Below are 19,380 nucleotides of genomic sequence, written 5' to 3'. Positions count from 1 at the left end.
ATTTTTCTCTCTTTCCAGGGATCTCTGTCCGTCTCTGCTCTGGTCCAGCACCTGAAAACCACTGTCTCACATATACTGTCCGGCGTTTGGTTGTTTCAGCTCAGCCAAGACTTCTTTTCCCTTTGCTTTTCCTCGCCCTCTGAGAGGGGCAGGCGAGGCACCAGGTGCTTCTGGAAGCCAGGGGGACACTTACTCCCGGGCCTCACTCCATCCTCGTGACCCCTCGAGCACCCGCTTGCCAGACCTCCTCCTCCTGGAGGGTGGCTGGGATGAGGGGGCAAAGCTGGCCGTGAGCTGCCACACCTGCTGGGCCCAGTACCCAGGTCCTGTGTCACCACAGTGCAGTCTTGAGACATTTGTAGCAGGTGACAGCCACGTCTTGTGAACGTGAAGGTGGACCTGCTCTGGGCCGCAGCTGCAGCCGGCTGTCACTCTGATGGTCAGAGCAGGACGAGGTTCTTCTTGCCCCCTTCCTGGGTCTTTGCCCTGTGGATTCTGGCAGCCAATCCCCACCGTGCCCCCAAGTCCATTGATGAAGAATGCCCACGGCAGCCCATGGGGTGAGGCGTGGGCTTCTGCAGCTGAGGAGTGAGAGGGCTGGGTCCTTGCGCCCGGGGCTGGGAAGGACACTTGGCTCATAGAGCAAGAACTGAGCTCTGCCCGAACCCGGGTCCCTCCCCCGGGCAGAGGCCGGGAGGGCTGAGCACAGAGGCCGGTGGCCCTGGCCCTGGGCTATGGGTTCTCGCCCAGGTGCTGTCAGGACCTTCCCTCCAGGAAGGGCTGGGGTTACATCAGGGAACAAAACCATCAGAACTTGACCCTTGCCGAGCCTGCATCCTTGTGGGGACACAAGTAGACAAAGGGAGCTGGCGGCTCCTGGTCTGCACGTGGAGCGCAGGCTCTGTGAAGAGAAGGCAGGCAGCATCCGGGCTGAGGGGTCAGGCAGCCTCCCCGCGGGGTCATATCTGAGCCAAGGCTAGGTCTTTGAAGGAACCACGCAGAGGCCAAGGGGAAGAGGGTTCCAGGTGGAGGGAAAAGCCCATGCAAAGGCCCTGGGGTAGAGGAGGCCTGGGGCTCTGGAGGAGCAGCAACCAGCAAGGCAGCTGCTCGGCTGATGCTGAGGAAGATGGGGAAAGCTCAAGAGAGGTGCGGCAGACCTCGGGCCCTTGAAACAGCCTTGGCCTTGGCCCTGAGGGACATGAGACCCTGGGGAGTCCCGAACAGAGCAGGGACACGCCCTGGCTCACATCTGAACAAGACAGGTCGGGCTGTTGTGCTAAGAGCAGATTGGGGCTGCAGGGAAGAGGCCGGGCCGGTGCTGGGCACACAGCCCTCCAGGTGAGAGAGGGCCGGGCTGGGACCAGGGCGACTGCTGAGAGGGAGGGTCGGATCCTGACACGTCTGCAGGGAGAGGCTGCAGGACTGCGCTCTCCATGGGCCTAGGTGACAGGGGCAGAGGGGGCGAGTCCATGTTTGCTTCTGAGAGCAGATTCTGGGGTGGACACCGGAGCGCCTGTCGTGTGAAGTTTGAGCAGCCTTCAGACACCCCCCACCCCCGAGGGAGATAAGAGGGGGCTGCTGGGCACATGGATGGGATTCTGGGCGGAGAGGCAGCAGAGATGGAGCTGGCCGTGTCCGTGGAGATTTAAGGCCCAGACAGGTGAGCTTAGCTGGTTACCTGCCTCCTGGCTCTCTTGCAGCATCCTGTCTGGCCAGGGGATCAGGTTGGCCCTGCACAAGCCTCCAACCCTCCCCCGTATCCTGGGACCAGGAACCGGCCGGCCTGGGCAGGTCTGTCTGTGGGTCCCCGAGGAAGCGCCAGTGTCAGACACCAAATATCTGGAAACCACATCTGTCCCCTCCCTGCCCCCTGCCGCTGTGGTCTCCCCAGGCGACGCCCAGGGCAAGCTTTTCAAATCTTTCCTAGTAGGTTTGGAGAGCTGAGCGTGGCTTAGTGGAATGAGCGTGACCCGCCTGCGAGCATGTGGCATAGACTTATGTCCTGACTTTGGAACCACTCACCTGGGCCTCTCACCCAGAGAACCTGGCTGCGTCACCGTCTGGCCTGCCCTCTCGTGATCCAAAAATAACACCCACTTCCAGACAAAGCAGCACCAAGGGCTGGAGGAATAGCCCAGGCCTCTGTCCCTCCTGGAAGAGCTCTCGCTGGAGGCCACAGTGAAGCCAAGCCCATCACCATTGAAACCATCCCCCTGCCACCCCCCCCCCCATCAGCCGCACCAGGCACAGAGGTGGAGTTCTGGGCTCCGGCCTCCTGGTCTGGAGAGGGGGTGATAGGCTCCATCCTCAGGCAGAGGGGCTGAGCGAGGGCAGCTCCACCTGCCAGACTGCGCAGGGCACCTGCCTCGCTGTGTTTGCTCGGCACACTGGACAAATCAGACCCAACGGCAGTCCAGCTCCGAGACTGCAGCACAAACAAAGCTTAGCCAATCCAAGGCTTGACCCTGGAGCTCTCCCAGGAAATCGGCATGAGGAACCTTCTCACATCAGCAGAAAAAGAATAATCCCCCACATTCTTCCACAGGGATGCTGAGGCCAGGAGAGGGAGCCACCTGCTCACGGCCGCACAGCTGTGGGGCGGGGAAGCCAGGGTCTGAAATCACCACCACCCTCCAGCCTCCTGAAAATGAATTCGGCCAGCACTTGGGAGGAAATGGTGGGGTCCCTCAGGGTCCCCCGGGGAGTTCCCGGCTCTGGTCTGGAACTGAATCACCCGTGTGGCTGGTGCAAATACAGACACCCAGGAAACCCTTTCACGCGTGAGCTCCTGTGGGCAGGGGTGGGCACCAGTGCTCAAAACTACAGCTCTGGGAGTTCCCGTTGCGGCTCAGTGGGTCGAGAACCTGACTAGCACCCACGAGGACGCGGGTTCCATCCCTGGTGTGGCCATGAGCTGTGGTGTAGGTCACAGACCCCACGTGGCTGTGGCTGTGGTGCAGGCTGGCAGCTACAGCTCTGATTCAACCCTTAGCGTGGGAACCTCCATATGTCACGGGTGCAGCCCTAAAAAGAAGGGGGACACAAAAAACTATAGCTTTGAAGTTGACAGGGCCCAAGCTCTGACACCCTCCAGCTGTTCCGGGGGCGGCCTCTCTGCTCAACCGGTTCCACCTTGAACAGGGATGGGTCTGCCCTAAACTCTCCCACCCTGCCAGGGGCAGGGCACCGGCTCCCAGCCTTCCGCCCTCGGTTCCTCCAGCCGGAGGCACGCCTAGAGCCGTCTCTCTGGTTTCTCCATCACTTGCTGAGAGCACGTGGCCAAGCTGGGATTTCTTCCTTTGGCAAACACAGTGGATTCTTACACCCAGCCCAAGCGCACCCCCAGACGGCCAGCGCCAGGGGAAGCACGGGCCCTCCCCTGGACCCCACGGTGGGTACCCAGAGCCTGGGGGTGGCACCCAGGCATCTGATCCACATTCCCTGGGCTCCCCTTTGCACCCCAGGAACTGAGCCATGTCCATGGTCAAGCCCCATTGGGAGTCGACCACACACAACCTGAACAGTGAATGTTTGCTTTTTTTTCCTCTGCTTTTTGGGGACCACACCCGTGCGTATGGAGGTCCCCAGGCTAGGGGTGGACTCGGAGCTGCAGCCGGCAGCCTACACCACGGCCACAGCCACACAGGATCCAAGCTGGTTCTGTGACCTACACCACAGCTCAAAGCAATGCTGGATCCTCAACCCACTGAGCGAGGCCAGGGATCGAACCCGGGTCCTCATGAATACTAGTCGGGTTTGTTAACGCTGAGCCACAGCAGGAACCCCAATAAAGCATTTTGTAATCAAGGTATGTACTCTGTCTTTTAAGACAGTGCTATTTCGTAGTGAGACGCGTACAGAGTCGTGTAAACTTCATGCTTAGATGCACTGGGAAGCCACACACTCCAACTTGCTTCATCGTTTTCTTTGCTTTACTGGGGGGGGGGGGTCTGCGTTCCAACCTGCAGCGTTTCCCAGGTACGTCTCAATAAAGAATCGTGAGCCCCACGAGGGCGCCGACGTCTAAAGAGAGCTGTCAGGACCCCATGCGGCTTGAGGAGGGAGCCCAAGATAAGAAAATACGTGGAGGCCCCCCCAACTGCCTGAGGCTGGGGCTCAGGTCCCCTCGGGGACGCCTGGGTGTGGCCCCTGGACGGTGGTCACGTTCCCTGGGTTTCCTGGCAGAGGCTGTGGAAGAGCCAGGCCCGGGAGCCTCCCCGTCCTCGCACCGTGTCCCTCGGGGCCCTTTGCTGGCAGAAGCGTGCGCGCCCACGCGGAGGAGCGAGGCAGAGGGTGTCTGGAGCTGAAAGGCAGTCAACCGAGCACCCGCGCCCCTCGTGTGCCCACCTCCACTTTATTCAGCAAGAGGCCAGGACAGGACTGACCTGGGGCTGGCGGGCGTCCCCTTCCGTGAGACACCTGCTGTCCGGGTGGCGGAGGGCTCAGGCCCCCAGACAGAGAAGAAGTCAGTGTCATGCCAGGCCCACCGGGCCATCCGAGGGGACCGGGCCACCGTCCCGCGCGGGGGACACGGCGCAGAAAACCGGTCCCTTCTGCTGGTGACAAGGCAGTGGTGTCTGGACCCTCAGGACCAGGGCTGGGCTCTCCCCGTGGCAGAGGAAGGACACTGAGGCTCCTGGAGGACGGAGCCGGGAGGCCCCCAGCAGCCCCAGCCCCGGGGCGCCTCCATCCGGCCCTTCAGAAGACGCCGGGCAGCAGGCGGTAAGGCACGGCGGCCGTGTAGCGCTCCCAGTCCCGGCCGTACTTGTTGGCACAGCGGTGTTCGTCCCGCAGGCAGCGGTGGGTCAGCAGGATGCCCATGTAGATGATGTAGAAGTAGGGCAGCAGGTGGCCGCCGCCACAGGCCAGGCAGTACGCCAGGCTGCCCAGCAGGTCGCCCGTGTAGTTGAAGTGGCGGGCCACGCCCCAGAAGCCGGACACCAGCAGCTTGCTGTGGTGCTTCTGGCCGTCGGCCGACGTGTAGGAACACTCGATGACCTGGGGCTTCCGGCCCCAGATCAGGCAGCGCCCGTCCGTGCGCCGAAACAGGTCCTTCTGATGGTTGGCCATCCGGAAGACGTAGTAGCCCAGCAGGCCCAGCAGCAGGACGCCCACGGCGTAGGGGGTGGACAGCTGCACGGGGTGGTAAACCAGGTACAGACCCTGCGGGGGAGAGGGCAGAGGGTAGGCACGGCCTCGTCCGGGGAGCGAGTGGGTCCCTGGGCTCAGGGGCACGGCCTGGGTTCAAAGCCCAGCTCTGCACCTGCCCCGCTGCCCAGCCAGGCCCTGCCTCCCTCTTCCACAAATAGAAGCACCTGCCTCAGAGGGTTGAGGCGGGATCAAAGGAGTAAATACACAAATTTGTGTGTCTGCCTACTTATCTGGCCACCTTTCCATCTGTCCATCTATCTGCACACGTACACACAGACGCACACAGCAACATGTAGCATACGTAGAAAAGACACAACACTTTCAAAATAAAAAAAAAAAGACAACATTTTCATAAAATACAGAGCATAACTTTCCTTTGATATCATTTGCATTTACTGAAAAATGAATGTATCATACATTCATTTTAATAATTCGTTTTATTTTCTGTCTGTATCATACAAGCTGTAAAATATGTAACATATATTGTATACTGTATATAAAATACCATTTGAATGTACTGTCGTGACAGTTCATTCTGTGTGTCACGCTGGCCAGGCTATAGGACCCAGCTACCTGGTCAAACATTAGTCTCGTTGCTATGAAGGTATTTTTTACTTTTTTATTTTTGGGGGCAGTGCTCGCAGAAGCTCCTGGGCCAGGGACTGACCCCAAGCCACAGCAGCGACCTGAGCTGCAGCAGTGACAACGCCGGATCGTCAACCACCGGCCCATTAGGGCCTGCGTGAAGGAATGTCTTAGAAGCGATTGACGATTCCAGCCAGACTGAGGGAAGCTGATCACGTTCCACAACAGAGATGGGCCTCGTCTAATCAGTGGAAGGCTTTACAAAGAAAAGAAGCTGTGGAACAGCAGGGCAGGCGGCCTTCAGACCCAGCTACGAGGTCCAGTCTTCCTTGGTCCCCAGCCTGCTGGCTGCCCTGCAGACTCTGGACCTGACAGGACCACAATCAGATTATCACACACACACACACACACACACACACACACACGTGTGCATATATGTGCTCTATTGCTATTGTTCTGCGTGCCTGGAAAACGGAGTTCACGGAATCAGGGAACAGAGAGCCCGCAACCAGCCAGGAGGAGAAAGGGGCCCAGAGGATCCGGGTGGGGGCCAGAGCCAGGAACCACCGCCCCCCAGCCCCAGCCTCTTCCCCTCGACACTGCTCGCTTCCGCCTTTTCAGGGTTCTCGCTTCGGGATGCTGCTCAGGGCACTCAGCCAACTGACACCCGCCTCGTCATCGTGAGCTGCGGGACCGGCTGGGACCCCTCCCCGCCTCGCCCACGCACATCCTGGGCGGTCTCCAGGCTTCTCAGATCAGGTCTCTCTGTTCCCGCAGAGCCTGTTATCGCAGGCCTCCCCCGCTCCCGGCTCCCCCTCAAGGGCCCCGAACAGGTCCTTCCTCGGTGCCTGCAGCTCCCATTAGCTTATAAAACGAGCAGGGGGCTTCTGGCCAGCCCTTCTAGTGCTGCCCTACACAGGAGCCCGCACCCCTCAGAGGAAAGCAGGGTGTGTTTCGAGCTGGGAGGGGTCGGGGAGGGGGGCCTCGTCCCTGTCCCCGGCTCCGTGTGGCGCACAGCACATGGCAAGGGCAGGAATGAAGCCACCCAGCCCGGCGTGAGTCACCAGGCCCAGCCCCAACCAAGGTGGCACCTGCCCTGATTTTTCAGAGATGCTTGGGGATGGGCTCAAGTTCCTCTCCCCTGGCTAGTGGCCGACCCCGAGGTACAAACCCAAGTCCCTCTGGCACCCCCCCCCCCCCGGCCAGGTTTCTACCCTCGACTCTGCGACGCGTGCCGAGGCTCTCCTGGGGACCCAGCCTGATGTGCCACTCGTGGGAGCGTCACCCAGAGCTGGTGACCTCCCCACCCCCGCCTCCCATCCTCCCCTCTCGGGCATGCTCCCCCTTCTGGGCCTCCCGCCCCCAACCCCAGACACACCCTCCAGCAGCTCTTGCACAACAGGCACAGGGCAATGCTAGACTCGCTGCCCGGCCAGGCTTCCTGTAACCCCCATGTCCTGCGTCCCAGTCGCCCCCAACTCTCTGGTGCTTTAAATGTTCTCCCCTGCTCCCATGGGCCCCCCCCCCGCCCGACATACCCTGCCTCCCGCTATGAGGACCACGTATGCTAGTCCCCCTTTCTGGAAGATTCTCACCCCCAGATCCATCGCGCTGCTCTCAGCCTGGCTGTGGCTGCCCAGGGTTGCCCTGAGGCTGAAGGCTCCTCCTTGGGCCTCTCCCAGGTGTCGGCACCCCACTTCCTGTCACGCAGCCCCCGCCCTGGGCTGCCTGTGTCATGAGCTCTCCCCAAGCCATGCTCTCCCAGAGGGCAGGGCTCACCCACATCTCCTCCACCTGTGCGCACAGACGCTCCGGGATTTAAGGGGAAAACCAGGGTGGGAGAGAAGGGCTCGGACCCTCCCGGATTTGAATCCACAGCCACAGACACGTGCCTCCATCCGCCTGGTTCTCCCGAGTCATTTCTTGCGGCCCAAAGCCAAAGCTCAGTGTCACCTTCCTCTCTCAGTCCTATGGGCTGAGCTGCATCTCCTTCAAATTCATGTACGAAGCCCTAACCCCCCAGCTCCCCACTGTGTGAGTGTATTTGGAGGTGAGGCCCCTAAAGAGATAAGTAAGCTCAGGTGAGGTCACAGGGGCGGGGCCCCGATCCCGCAGGACCGGGGTCCTTAGAGGCAGAGGAGGTCGGGACACAGACACACATAGAGCGACGGCCCTGCGAGGACACGGGGGGCAGACGGGCGTCCACACGCCCAGGAGACAGGCCTCGGGAGGGACCAGCCCTGCCCACCCCTGGGGCTCGGATGCCAGCCTCCGGGACGGGGGGACAACTACTGTCCGCTGTTTGGGCTGCCCGGGCCGTGCTGTTTGTTACGGCCGCCTGCTCTGACTCACACACGAAGCCTTCTCTTCTTTCTAGAAGCAAAGGAACAGCCTCACTTCTCCAGGTTCCGGCCCCACGACAGACACGCGGGCGAGGACAAGGCCCGCACGTGCGCTGCCGTGTCTGCTCAGAGGGCAGGGCTGTGCGCGCCTGGGGACCTGACAGCGGAGGGCCCTGCGTCACGGGGGCTCGGCGCCCGCGCTCACCTGCAGCGTATAGAGGTACGGCAGCCAGACGCAGTCCCCCCAGCCCAGGTACCACCCGAAGTGGTCGTGGCAGATGTCAATGGTTTTCAGGTACCAGGTCTCGTTCCAGAAGAAGTCCAGCACGTAGATGGCCTGCAAAACAGGAATGGCCATGCACAGACCGCGGGCCCTGCCGGGCGCTCTCGGAAAATCCCGAGGACTGGGGCTGCGGGGGACTGTCCCTGAGCTCTGGTGACAGGCACCCACGGGGCTGCTCCTGCACATCCTGCCACGCCTGGGACACCGGGGGAGGTGGGTAGGGCGGGACACAGAGTCCCTGTCCTCGGAGCCTGCCGTCCGAGATGACCCAATGTTAGAAACTGGGGTACCCAGCCACACCCCGGACGCTGGTGTCCAGGGCTGGGATCTGGGGGCACAGAGACGGCTCAGGGTGCCAGGGCTCGGCACGGGGTCCTCCAGAGACACCGGGGCCGTGTGGCCAGGACCACGGACACCGAGCTGCTAACAGCGTCCCTGAGAAAGAGGTCATGGGCCGCTCGAGTCTCCAAGGCCAGCACCACCCCCAGCAGGCTGGGACACAACTCCTTGGCCTCGTGCTCCCTCGTCGGCTGCCGAGATCCTGGGACGGGCCCGCCTCCCGTCTAAAGGGGCGGACTCTGGTCTTTTGAAAACGATCCTGTTTCGGGGCTTCCCCTGTGCCCGGCGGGCGCCTGAGCGTCCAGCCCCTTCGGCCACAGACCTGCAGGATGTTGACCAAGACCATGGAGTTGGTGACGTGGCCGTAGAGCTGCTGCTGCTTGGCCGCGAAGGACAGGTTGATGAGGGTCCAGGCGACGATCCCGGGGCGCCCGTTGAAGAAGAGCTTGAAGTCAAACCACTTCCCGATTCGGGGGTTGAACTCAATACCCATCATGTAGTTGTAAAAGAAGTTGCCCGTGAACTTGCTTCAAACAGAAATCACAGAGGCATCCCGTGAGCGAGAGCCTCTCCCCACAAGCGGCCTACCTGGCTTGAAGGATGCAGGTGCCCAGCCCGGCCCGGGGACCGCAGGCCCAGGGGAGGTGACCAGGGGAGGCCAGCCGTGAGCCACCAGACCGGGCAGGCAGAGGCCGCGTCCGCCTCCCCGCTTCCCCGCAGCCTCGGGACCTGACTCCGCGTTCAGCTCTGGCCTCGGAGCTGCTCGCTCTGCTCCAGGGAAGGCGGGAAGGCCATGCCTGGGCTGGACTCCCTCGGGCGGGGGCCCGGGACCTCCCTCCCCGCTCCCGGCACAGCACAGGTGAGCTGCCCGACTGGCTCACTTGGACGGAGATTTTACTCTGAGGGATTCACAGGGATTCCGGGCCTCCCTGGGCCAGCGAAGTTACAGGCGATGCCAACGCAGAGGTGAAAAAAAAGCGCCCTACTCAGAGCCAGGCGCCCGGCTCCATCCCGCGCCGGGACGTTCCTAACCTTTGCTGCCCTGGTTACCTGAACCCCAGCCTCTCTGGGGGACTAGGGACTCGGCCACCATAAGCCAGGGGAGACTCTCATTGAGCACAGACTGCCGGACGTACACAGGGGTCTCTGGGCTAATTAGACACAGCTTTGCATGTCCAGTTCCCTCCGTCAGGATAAGGAGAAAGAAGCAAAATACTACAAAGTCACCAATTCTACAAGAGCTGATGGTGGAGCAGAGAAAATGACTCCCGGGGGCTGTGGAAGACCAGCCTCAGTGCTGGATCACCGCACAAGCTCCAAGCACCATCCTGAAAACACATTTCCTAGGAGGTGCTGTAACAGTTAAAGGGAGCAGCCCTTTGTTTTCATTTGGATCCAAAACTAACAGGCAGGCACCCCAGGAACAAGAATCTCGTTCCCGCCGAAAGCCCTGCTGCCTACACCTGTCCCACGGGAGGAGCCCAGCAAACATGTGCTGATGAACAGAGGGGTGGAGAACGGTGGGGAGGGAGCGACGGGGGGTTAGCGGATGGACGACGGATGCGTGAATGGGCTGGCTGGGGGATGGGCAGGTACATGCATGGATGGCTGGGGGGGCAGATGGACGGATGGGTGGGTGAGTGGGCGGATGGGTGGATGGATGGGCAGATGGGTGGATGCAGGAGTGGGCTGCTGGGGGATGCATGGGCGGGGGGATGGAGAGGTGGACGGATGGCTAATGACTCTCTAAGCCAAGGCTGCATGAGAACGGACACCATCCACTAGGACTGTCCCTGGAAAGCTGTTCCATTAAAGCCGCTGAGATGACAGGACTCCTGGCGAAGGTAGTTTCAGGCGGCTCGGAGGTTCCGGAGCAAAAGGAAATGGGCTGCCCCCGCCCCCGGCCAGCGGCTGCCTCTCCTGCCCTCCTGCTTTCCCGACAGCCCTGAGGGTACAGCTCGGCCACCTTCGACTGCAGAAGGAGCCCCCGGACGTTTAGAAAGGATATGCCCCAGAGCCCGCCGAGCTCTGTTAAGCCCCTCCTTCAAGGAGGCTCCGTGCTCAGGGCGCTCCGCCTCCCAGGCCAACCCAACAGAAAAAGGCACGCACTCTCCATCTAGGGCTGCACCGGCCGCTGAGGACGCACCAGTCTCGGGCATCGGTGGGGAAGCAGTAGCCCTTGATCATGGCGAAGGTGGAGACGGCGTAGCCCAGGATGTTGGCGCACCACAGCAGCGGGATCCAGTTGTCGAAGATGATGGTGGGGGAGAACCAGGAGAGGACGTGGGAGTTAGCGAACCACAGCAGGTGGGTGATGAGCCAGGCCTGCAGGCCGTTGATCTGATACTTGTTGACCACTCCTGCGGGGAAGAGTCAACGGCAACAGTTTGCCCGGCTCTTGCAGCTCCTGGCTCGGGTCCCGGTCCAGGGCCCCCTGGACCCCAGCCCCGAGAGTCAGGCAGCTGCCACCGCCATTCGGGCCCCCAGGGCCACACCTCACACTGTCCCCAGGGACTGACTGCGCCTGCTGGCTGAGTCCTTGGAAGGGGGAGAGGGCCCCGTGGTACCCGGTGGGGCCTCGGCAGCCTCCCTGCGGGACCAGGACCTCTCTGTGGCTGGAGGCAGGGTCTCAGGGACTGAACCAGGCACGGCCAAGGCTCCCTGAACCAAAAGCTCCCCCGCCTCCACAAGGTGCCACCCGGGGACTCAGAGTTCCCGCGGGGCAGACACTCCGTGGCCCCAGCGACACCATCAGCGTGGGGCGGGGGTACCCCAATCCCTTGCTGGGAATGTGATCTGCAACTCGCTTCCGGGATGGCCCCGGGATGTGCAAACTCCCCGGCAGTTTTCATTTTGTCAGTGGGCAGAAGCAGCCCGCTGCTGCTCAGGGCCCGGTTACCTGCGGGAGTCACGGCGCCCTCCTGCACGCCGCCCACGTAGCCCGGCAGAAACTTATGGCAGAAGTCAGGGAGCAGCATGTACAGAAGCACCTGCGACACAGATGTGCAGCGAGATGACCCGGGAGCAGCAGGGCCAGGCTCTGCTTCCGCCCATCCTGGCCCGATGCGGGTGACGGGTGGTCAAGGGGGAGCATCCCTGCACGCGGCCGCCTGTTGCTGCCCGAAGACCCTGCAGCTCTGGGAGCTCCGGCTGCAGGCCGACGGCGGGCTCTGAAGGGGACGCGGCGAGCCCCAAAGCCGGCTCCCCGCTGGGCGGTCCCCCGCCTCAGGAGAACCCACAAGCTCACGGACCACATAATTCACCCTTTCAGAGCGGAGACTTCTAGGGTGCTCCGTGCATTCCCTAGCACCGTGATTCCAGAACATTCCCATCACCCCAAAAGGGAGCCCCACGCCCATCAGCAGGCCCTCCCCACCGCCTGCCTACAGCCCCCGACAACCCCGAACCGCTCCCTGTCTCTGGGGATTTGCCTGCCCTGGGCTTTTCGCATCAACGGAATCAGACAGGATGGGTCCTTCACCGAGCGTGCTCTCCTGGTCCCTCCAGGCGGCCCCTGGGTCAGAGCGCGTCACTCAGAGAGCGGGCTGCCGAGTGTGTGGACCACCACCTGTAGCCACTCCCGGTCGACGCACATGTGGGTGCTTCCACCTCTAGGCCACTGTGACCCGTGCTGCTCCGCATCACTTTTTAACCCAAAGGGACCAAGAGATCTGAAATGAGGGGGGATCTGAAGGCCCAAAGCTGGGACTGTGGGGAGAAACAGTTGACAGTGGTCAGAGCCTGCCTCCAGGGCAGCAAGACCCAATGGCAGGGGTGGGGGTTGTCATGGGATGGGGGGTTCATCTCGGCACCGTCTCCCTGGAAACGTCCCGGGTTCAGATAATAAACCACACTGCCTGTTCTCAGTTCATGAGGCAGACAGCCTTCCGGGGAACCCCTGGCGGGTAGGCCGGTGGGGTCACAGCAGAGCCGAGGCCGTCCTTGGCCAGGCCTGTGCAACCACCTGCTGGGGACACAGCCTTGGCTTTGCTCAGTGGCGTCTCTTGCACCCGAGAGCGGCCCTTTGGGGCTGGACGCGCCTTCCGCGGGCTACCCGAGGTAAGCCTCCCTGATGGCCAGGCCCTCCCGCCCTCCACGGGCTCGGCTTCCTGCTCAGTGCGCCCCCCAACCTCGGTGTGCTGGACACTGAAATGCCGCCCAAGGCCCTGGATCTGGAGACGCAGCCAAGTCCACCAGGCTGCAGGCCATGTCTGCTGGGTCCCGGGAACGAGGATGCCAACCGGAGCCAGGACCCCGCCCCAGACCAGGGCCAGGCCATCTCGGCAGGACGGAGCCCTGACCACGGGGGCCGGGAGGGCTGACCTGGAATGTGACCCACGCCGTGTAGAGCTGGGCCGCGGTCCTCGTCACAGGTGGCGTCTTGGCCCAGATGTCGGAGAGTCGCGCCCGCCCGGTGGCGATGTCGCCCAGGGGGGCGGCCAGGGAGCAGCCGTACTGGTCGCAGGCCATGATGAAGTAGTAGACGATGAAGGGGGCGCACAGCAGCAGGAAGATGACGCTCGCCAGGGAAAACCAGTCCACCTCCCTGCGGGCCGGACGGCAGCGGTCACGCGGGGCCCGGCGGCCCTGACCTCACACACAGCACGCTCTGTGCCCTGTGCAAACCAGCCAGCACCTCCCGGGACTGTCGGCTGGTGGTGCCAAGGCCCCGCTGCCGGAGGGAGGCATCCACATGCACACGTGCACTGTGGGTATTCCAAAGGCCAAAGACCCGGGGCGCCCCCAGAAAGCCCAGGGTCCCAAGACACAGATGCAGAAGGACCTCACAACCCACGTGGCCAGAGGCTTCCCGTTCCGGGCCATGGGGTCATTCACCCAGATCCCCACTGCTCCAGGGCCCCAGAACCATGACCTTGATGTCCTCACACAGTACAAGGTACAAGGACACCAGCCATCTTCAAAGTTAGGTTTTAGGTTCTTCTTCTAATTCCTTACTTCATAAAAGGGGAAACGGCTCCTAAGGAGAGTCTTGCTGATAAAGAGAATTTTTTTTAATAGGTTCATGACATCCCAAAGGCCGGCACCCTCTCGCTAAGACCCCCTTTCACTGTCTAGCTGGGAAGACAGGTGAGAGCTTACCAGGCACGGCCCCACTGCCCCTGAGTGGCAGCACTGCCATTGCTGACACTGCCAAGACTCTTGGTTTTAGGAGTGCCGGGCTGGGATTTGGCAGCCATTGGGACCTGAGGAAAGAAGACACCCTGCTTAGATCATCCGTGGAGAACAGACACCACACCTCCCGGCCACGACTCACGGGCCCCACAGGGCTGGCCTCCTTCAATCCCTTCTCCCAGCCTTGTCCCAGGAGAAGAGGAATGGAAATAAGACATTTTGTTGTGTTACAGTGTGTAGAAAAATTATTGATATGTATGATGGCTCCTTTAGAACCTGCAGGAACGTATCAGTGACAGATGCATAGAAACCTCAGCATGTCGAAAAAGTGAGGCAACCACAAACTCCGGGAAAAACAAAAAGCCATTCAAGGGGGGAGAAAGAAACAAACCATCGTTACAGTACCTGACGTGGCTTAACAGTAAGTAATAATAACTTTGCCAGAACCTTGTAACTCTGGTTATTAACTGACTTCAGAAGGCCATGTGTAAGCTGGGAGTGGTAAAAGTGAGTTATTTAGAAATAAGAAGGTAACAACAACACGGAAGTAGCTAAAAGAGTGAAAAGTATTTGCCTCTGGGAAGTGAGGCTATGGGATGAGGTAGGGAATGGATTTTTTTACGCATAAGCCTTTTAACACTGCTTTTGTTTTAAACATAAACATGAATTACTTCATTACAAATGTATTCATTTTAAAAAGGTCAAAGGTGAAGGGCATTTTCATTACAGCCGTATCCCTTAATTTAATTTACACAGGTGAGTTTATGCAGCATCTGTAATGTGCACGGCAGGTTCAAGAGTTCTTTATGGGCAGGGAGCACCCACCTTTACAGCCACGAAACCCAGAGCACAGAGCCTGGCGCATGGCAGGTGCTCTGATCTAACATGCTGGAAAACTGCAAAAGCACCCGAAATGCATAGGCTGAGAAAGAACTGTGTATGGAAAAGCCAAACAGAGAAGGCTGCCAAAGGAAGAAAGTGTACGTTCTAAAGGATTAAAATAAGCCCAAGCAATTATTTTAAGCTTATGACAGAGTTCGTTCAGCCAGGAGTCACCTCTCTGTCACAAGCACTTAATTTTTAATAAATGTGCTAAGGAGAGGGAGGTGTTCTGGGTGTCTTTTTTTTTTTTTTTTTTGCTTTTTAGGGCCACACCTACGGCATATGGAGGTTCCCAGGCTAGGGGTCGAATTGGAGCTACAGCTGCCGGTCTACACCAGAGCCATGGCAACACAGGATCCGAGCCGCGTCTGCAACCTACCCCACAGCTCACGGCAACACTGGATCCTTAATCCCTGAGCGAGGCCAGGGATCGAACCCGCAACCTCATGGTTCCTAGTTGGATTCACTTCCACTGCGCCACGCCGGGAACTCCTGTCATTCTTTTTTTTCCCTTAAGAATCAGACAGGGATTGAGGTGGACAGCCGAGGGAGCAGCTGCCTTTACCTTTTCAAAGCTGAGAAGCTGCTGCCTTTCTCGTGAGCCGCGGTGCTGAGATATACTCACCTCCAACCTCGTCCCTGGGGGTTTCGTGGCAGGGGCAGATCTTCCCTTAGGAACCACCCTCTTCCAAATCTCTACGCTCTTATGCTCCACAAGGCCGGCTTGATCCTTTGCAACCCGCTGAGCAAAGTCCTGCAGGGGACGCGAAGATGACAGAGGCACTCAGGGAGGTGCAGGAAGATAAGAACCCAAACGACATTTTCTCGAGGCTCTCGGTGGGAACCAAGTGAGAGGTACAAGCTCCGTGCCTGGGCACCTGCCACAAGGCAGTCTCATCACCCAGCCTCTCTGCCGGGCACCCTCAGTGCCTGCCAAATAGAAAGGACGCCTTGCCAACAGGTGGAGCTGGATGGAGTTCTCCACGGAGGCGTTGCCTTGGAGATGAGCCGTATCATGGCAGATACAAAGCTGACAGACAGCAGTGAACCACAGGTGGCCTCTTTGCAGACGCACAGCAAAGCAGCCCAAGTGCCTCTGAAATGTCTCTACGGTCTGCCCCCCGGAGCTGGCACATGCCCCCTGCCTGTTCCCGGAGCCAGTGAGATCCCCAGGACTCAGGGCAGGCTTGACACTAACCTGGGCTCGGAGCCAGGCTCCCTGCAGGTGTGCTGACCCAGGGAGATTCCTGAGGCATAAAAGCCCACACGCAAAAAGTTTGGTAATTGTTGCGAGAGCCGGATAGCCTGGCAAGTGACAGCTTGAGTGACCCCCGCCTCTCCCCTCCCGCACCCTAACTCCTGCTCCTATGCTTTCAACTTGCCAATAAAGAGTGAACCCAAGAAGCCCTAGCCCCTCTCCCCCATGCCCCATAGAGGCAGAGCCCCAGGCCCATGGGCCCACCCTCTCTGCCCACAACCTGGCTGTGTGGCCACGGGCAGGCCATGTACCCACAGGCCGCTCGACGTAATAAATCTGGTTCCTCGACGTTCCCTGGCGGGTTTTGCTGAAACCCACAATCACCACTAGGTGATCTAGCCACCAAGCGGCCCAGCAGGGGCGGTGTCTGCGGGGCTCCTCACAGTAAAGCAGGCCAGGCAGGAACCTCGGGCATCCCTGGCTGAGAACACCACCATGCACAGCCCGGGGCCCAGGCGGCAGATGGCTCAAGCCCTGTGCCAGCTCTTTCGGCATAGTGAGGCTTTAGTATTCAGAGATGCACCAGAGACCCTGGACCAGGGCAGGGAGGGGATGCCCCGTGAACACCCAGGAGGCCTGGGTATCACCATCAAGGTCGCCAGTTCCCAGCAGGACCAGGTCCTGTTGCCAACATGTCCCCACTTGGAACTCAAATTGTGTGACCCTGAGCAGTTATTGACACGGGCTCAGCCTCAGGGTCAAGGACCAGAGCGGGGTGGGTTAGGTCCAGAGGCCAGGGAGACCTTCACCCTGAGCCAGCAGCAACTCGGAGGAACTTCTCCTGGGACAGACACAGGGGGCGGGGTAAACACAGATGCTAGAACGCGCATTCCTGCTTGCTGTATACACCTGCAGCATACTGGAAACAACGAAATGACCATTCAGAAGGCGATCAGAGAAGTAAAGACAGTGGACTATTCAGCCACTGCTCCAAAGAATGAGCTTAACATGGACAAAAGTTCCTGAACCCTGGAAGGAAATTCTTGAAACCCTGACCCCTAATTCTGAAGGATAAACTGCCGCTTCGACTCTAGTTACAGGGCTTCTGCTTCAAAAGGTGCAAAATACATACTCACTTGGAATTAATCACCACAAGTTTAAATCACCGAACTTTTGCCCTGTAACCTCCAGACTGTCCCCCAAGCAACTTATCACAGGGGCACACCCCGTCTGCCTCCTCCTCTTTTTCTCCCAAAGTGATCTGCCTCCAAGTTCTCTCGCAACCTTACTTCTTTGCCTTCTCTGATCCTCGCACACAGCGTTCCGCGACAGAGAAGGACTACGTAAATTCGCTTTTTTTTTTCTTAAGCAGCAGTTCTGTAAAAGGATGTGATGAGAAGAATCCCAAGAATGAATTGTGCACGACTATTTCTGCGTTTTCGCCTTGCAAACCACCCTGGTTTTTCAGTGGAAAGTGCCCTGCAGGCGTGCTGACACCCATCCTCCCCTGGCCTGCTCCTGTCACCCCCCGGGGGCCTCAGGGGGGAGCTTGGGCTGCGCAAGCAACACCTGGGGCCTCTGTGGCTCCCCCCAAGATTCTCAGCTCCCCCACCCAGTCATCCACTTCGAGAGAATAAACATGACTCTTCCAAATTCTATCAAAAAGGAGTTCGGAAGTGCCCTCAGAAACAGCAGATGAGGCATTCCCGTCATGGCTCAGTGGTTAATGAATTTGACTAGGAACCAGGAGGTTGAGGGTTCGATCCCTGGCCGCGCTCCGTGGGTTAAGGATCTGGCGTTGCCACGAGCCGTGGTGTAGGTCACAGACACCGCTCGGATTCCGAGTTGCTGTGGCTGTGGGGTAGACCGGCAGCTGTAGCTCTGATTAGACCCCAGCCTGGGAACCTCCATATGCTGCTGGTGCGGCCCTAAAAAGACAAAAGCAAACAAAAAGCCTTTTTCATAAAATGTCCAGGGAGGAAGCAACATATCATTACTTAAGTAAACAGGGAAGGTTGGAAAAGGAGAGAGGGCGCCTTTGGGCTTTTGTGAAAACGCTCCCTGCCCCGCATCGACGACCCCCCCACCCCACCCCCAATTAACCTATTCCCAGTAAAGCGGTTCAAAGTCTCCTGCTATTTGAGCCAAACTGAGGTGAGCAAAGACATTACAGTGCTTTTCAACAGAAAGTCGCATCCGCTCGCGTGGGGCACCCGAGGAAGGGACTCGCTAGACGGGCCCGGGCGGTACTCGCCTGGGTGCGCCCTGCCTCCCCCGGGGAGCTCCGGACCACCTGGGGACGGAGCATCCCGGAAGGGCCGTCTCCGGGGGACCCACCGGGTGCTTCTACACCTCCAGCCTCGGCTCACCTGCGCGCACCCACCCCCTGCCCTCCTGAGCACACATCACCTCCTCGCCCGAGCACGAGCCCCGCTCCACGCACATCCCACCCCGCGCCGGCGCGCCCCCACCTGTGCTCCGGACCTGCTCACCCGACCGCCTGGCTCGGCACCCGCCCCGACCCGCGCAGTCCCAGGCCTGTCGCCGCCCCGCCCCCAGGATGAGGTGTAGTGAGAGACCACCAATCGGAGGCAGGCCCTGTGCAGTCCGGCGCCCCCGCGCCCCCGGATTGGCCGCGGCACCTCGCCCCACCCCCTGAGCCGACTCGAGCCACAGCGCGGGCCAGTCCGCAGCCGCCGGGCACGAGATTGACGGCCGAGGGCTGGCCCCGCGCCAGACCTCCCCGTGGGGGCGGGGCCCACCGACCTGGGAGCGCGGACCCGGCCGCTCGGCTCCTCCTGACCCGCGGTCCTGTGCCCGCTGCCGCGCATCCCAGCCTCAGTTTCCTCTTCTGCCAAAGGGGCTTCAAAGGCGCGCAGGAAACACGGAGCCGCTAGTTTCTAGGTGCCAGGTCCACGGGAGCCCGCAAAACCAAATCCCTATTCTTGGGGCGCCCGTGGTGTTGGGGGAGGCAGTAATGAGTAAACTAACAACCAAGCAGGTGTGTAGAGTGTGTGGGGAGCAGTGTTGTTTAGGCGTGTCAGGGAGGGCTGTCAGCTGGGTGGACGGCACAGGTGGGGTCCCCAGGAAGGGTCTGGGAGATGGAGTGTAGGGTAGGGACGCCCAGTGCAGAGCTGGAAGGGTAGGGAGTAGCAGGGCTGGGCAGCTGGAGAATTTGAGCGCGGTTGCGAGCCTGTGGGCTCAGGTCAACCGTGAGGGGAAGCCTCGGAGTGACAGGAGAGCCCTCCAGAATTGTCCCGCTGGGCAGTGAGAGAGCAAGCGTTCGCGTGTCCGGGAATGGGGAGTCATCCTGGCTAGTACCTGCTTCAACTTGAACTTTAGGCTGACCTAAGCAGCCTGTTGGCGGCTTATTAAACATGCGCTGTACATGGGACTGAGCAATTAATGACAAGAATGCATTTAAAAGATCAGAATGGAGTAACTGTGGTTCAGGCGTTCCCAGTGGA

General features: G+C 60.1%; 1 protein-coding gene across 4 annotated transcripts; it reads right to left on the bottom strand.

The window, feature by feature from the left end:
* Positions 1 to 4,335: 4,335 nt before the first annotated feature.
* DHCR7 (7-dehydrocholesterol reductase) lies at positions 4,336 to 18,453 on the bottom strand. 4 transcript variants are annotated; one of them, XM_085009881.1, is made up of 9 exons: positions 15,914 to 18,453; positions 15,341 to 15,469; positions 13,801 to 13,904; positions 13,024 to 13,246; positions 11,600 to 11,690; positions 10,847 to 11,060; positions 9,023 to 9,227; positions 8,284 to 8,415; positions 4,336 to 5,163 (listed from the first exon to the last, which is right to left on the bottom strand). In XM_085009881.1, exons 1-9 carry the CDS (start codon positions 16,466 to 16,468, stop codon positions 4,699 to 4,701), a joined length of 2,118 nt encoding a protein of 705 aa, XP_084866007.1. In that variant the 5' UTR covers positions 16,469 to 18,453; the 3' UTR covers positions 4,336 to 4,698. The 4 variants fall into 4 exon arrangements, with proteins under 4 accessions (XP_084866007.1, XP_020938302.2, XP_020938301.2 ...); XM_021082643.2 differs by having other exon boundaries at positions 18,385 to 18,453; XM_021082642.2 differs by having other exon boundaries at positions 18,398 to 18,453.
* Positions 18,454 to 19,380: the final 927 nt, after the last annotated feature.

The sequence above is a fragment of the Sus scrofa genome, chromosome 2 (genome assembly GCF_054392235.1).
Source record: "Sus scrofa isolate SSC_HxYL_T2T_F1_AM1 chromosome 2, Sscrofa_HxYL_maternal_Yorkshire_Landrace_v2.0, whole genome shotgun sequence".
In the NCBI taxonomy this organism is placed as follows: domain Eukaryota; kingdom Metazoa; phylum Chordata; class Mammalia; order Artiodactyla; family Suidae; genus Sus; species Sus scrofa.
The sequence above is the reverse complement of the archived record's forward strand: the minus strand, read 5'-3'. Positions and strand labels throughout refer to the sequence as shown.

Excerpts from the sequence above, each read along its gene's own strand:
- DHCR7 (XM_085009881.1), bottom strand. The coding sequence starts at position 16,468 with ATGCCGAAAGAGCTGGCACAGGGCTTGAGCCATCTGCCGCCTGGGCCC. Across the intron at positions 11,061-11,599 it reads GGGCGCCGTGACTCCCGCAG|GAGTGGTCAACAAGTATCAG; the intron begins GTAACCGGGCCC and ends TCTTCCCCGCAG. Across the intron at positions 5,164-8,283 it reads CGTACCTCTATACGCTGCAG|GGTCTGTACCTGGTTTACCA; the intron begins GTGAGCGCGGGC and ends TCTCCCCCGCAG.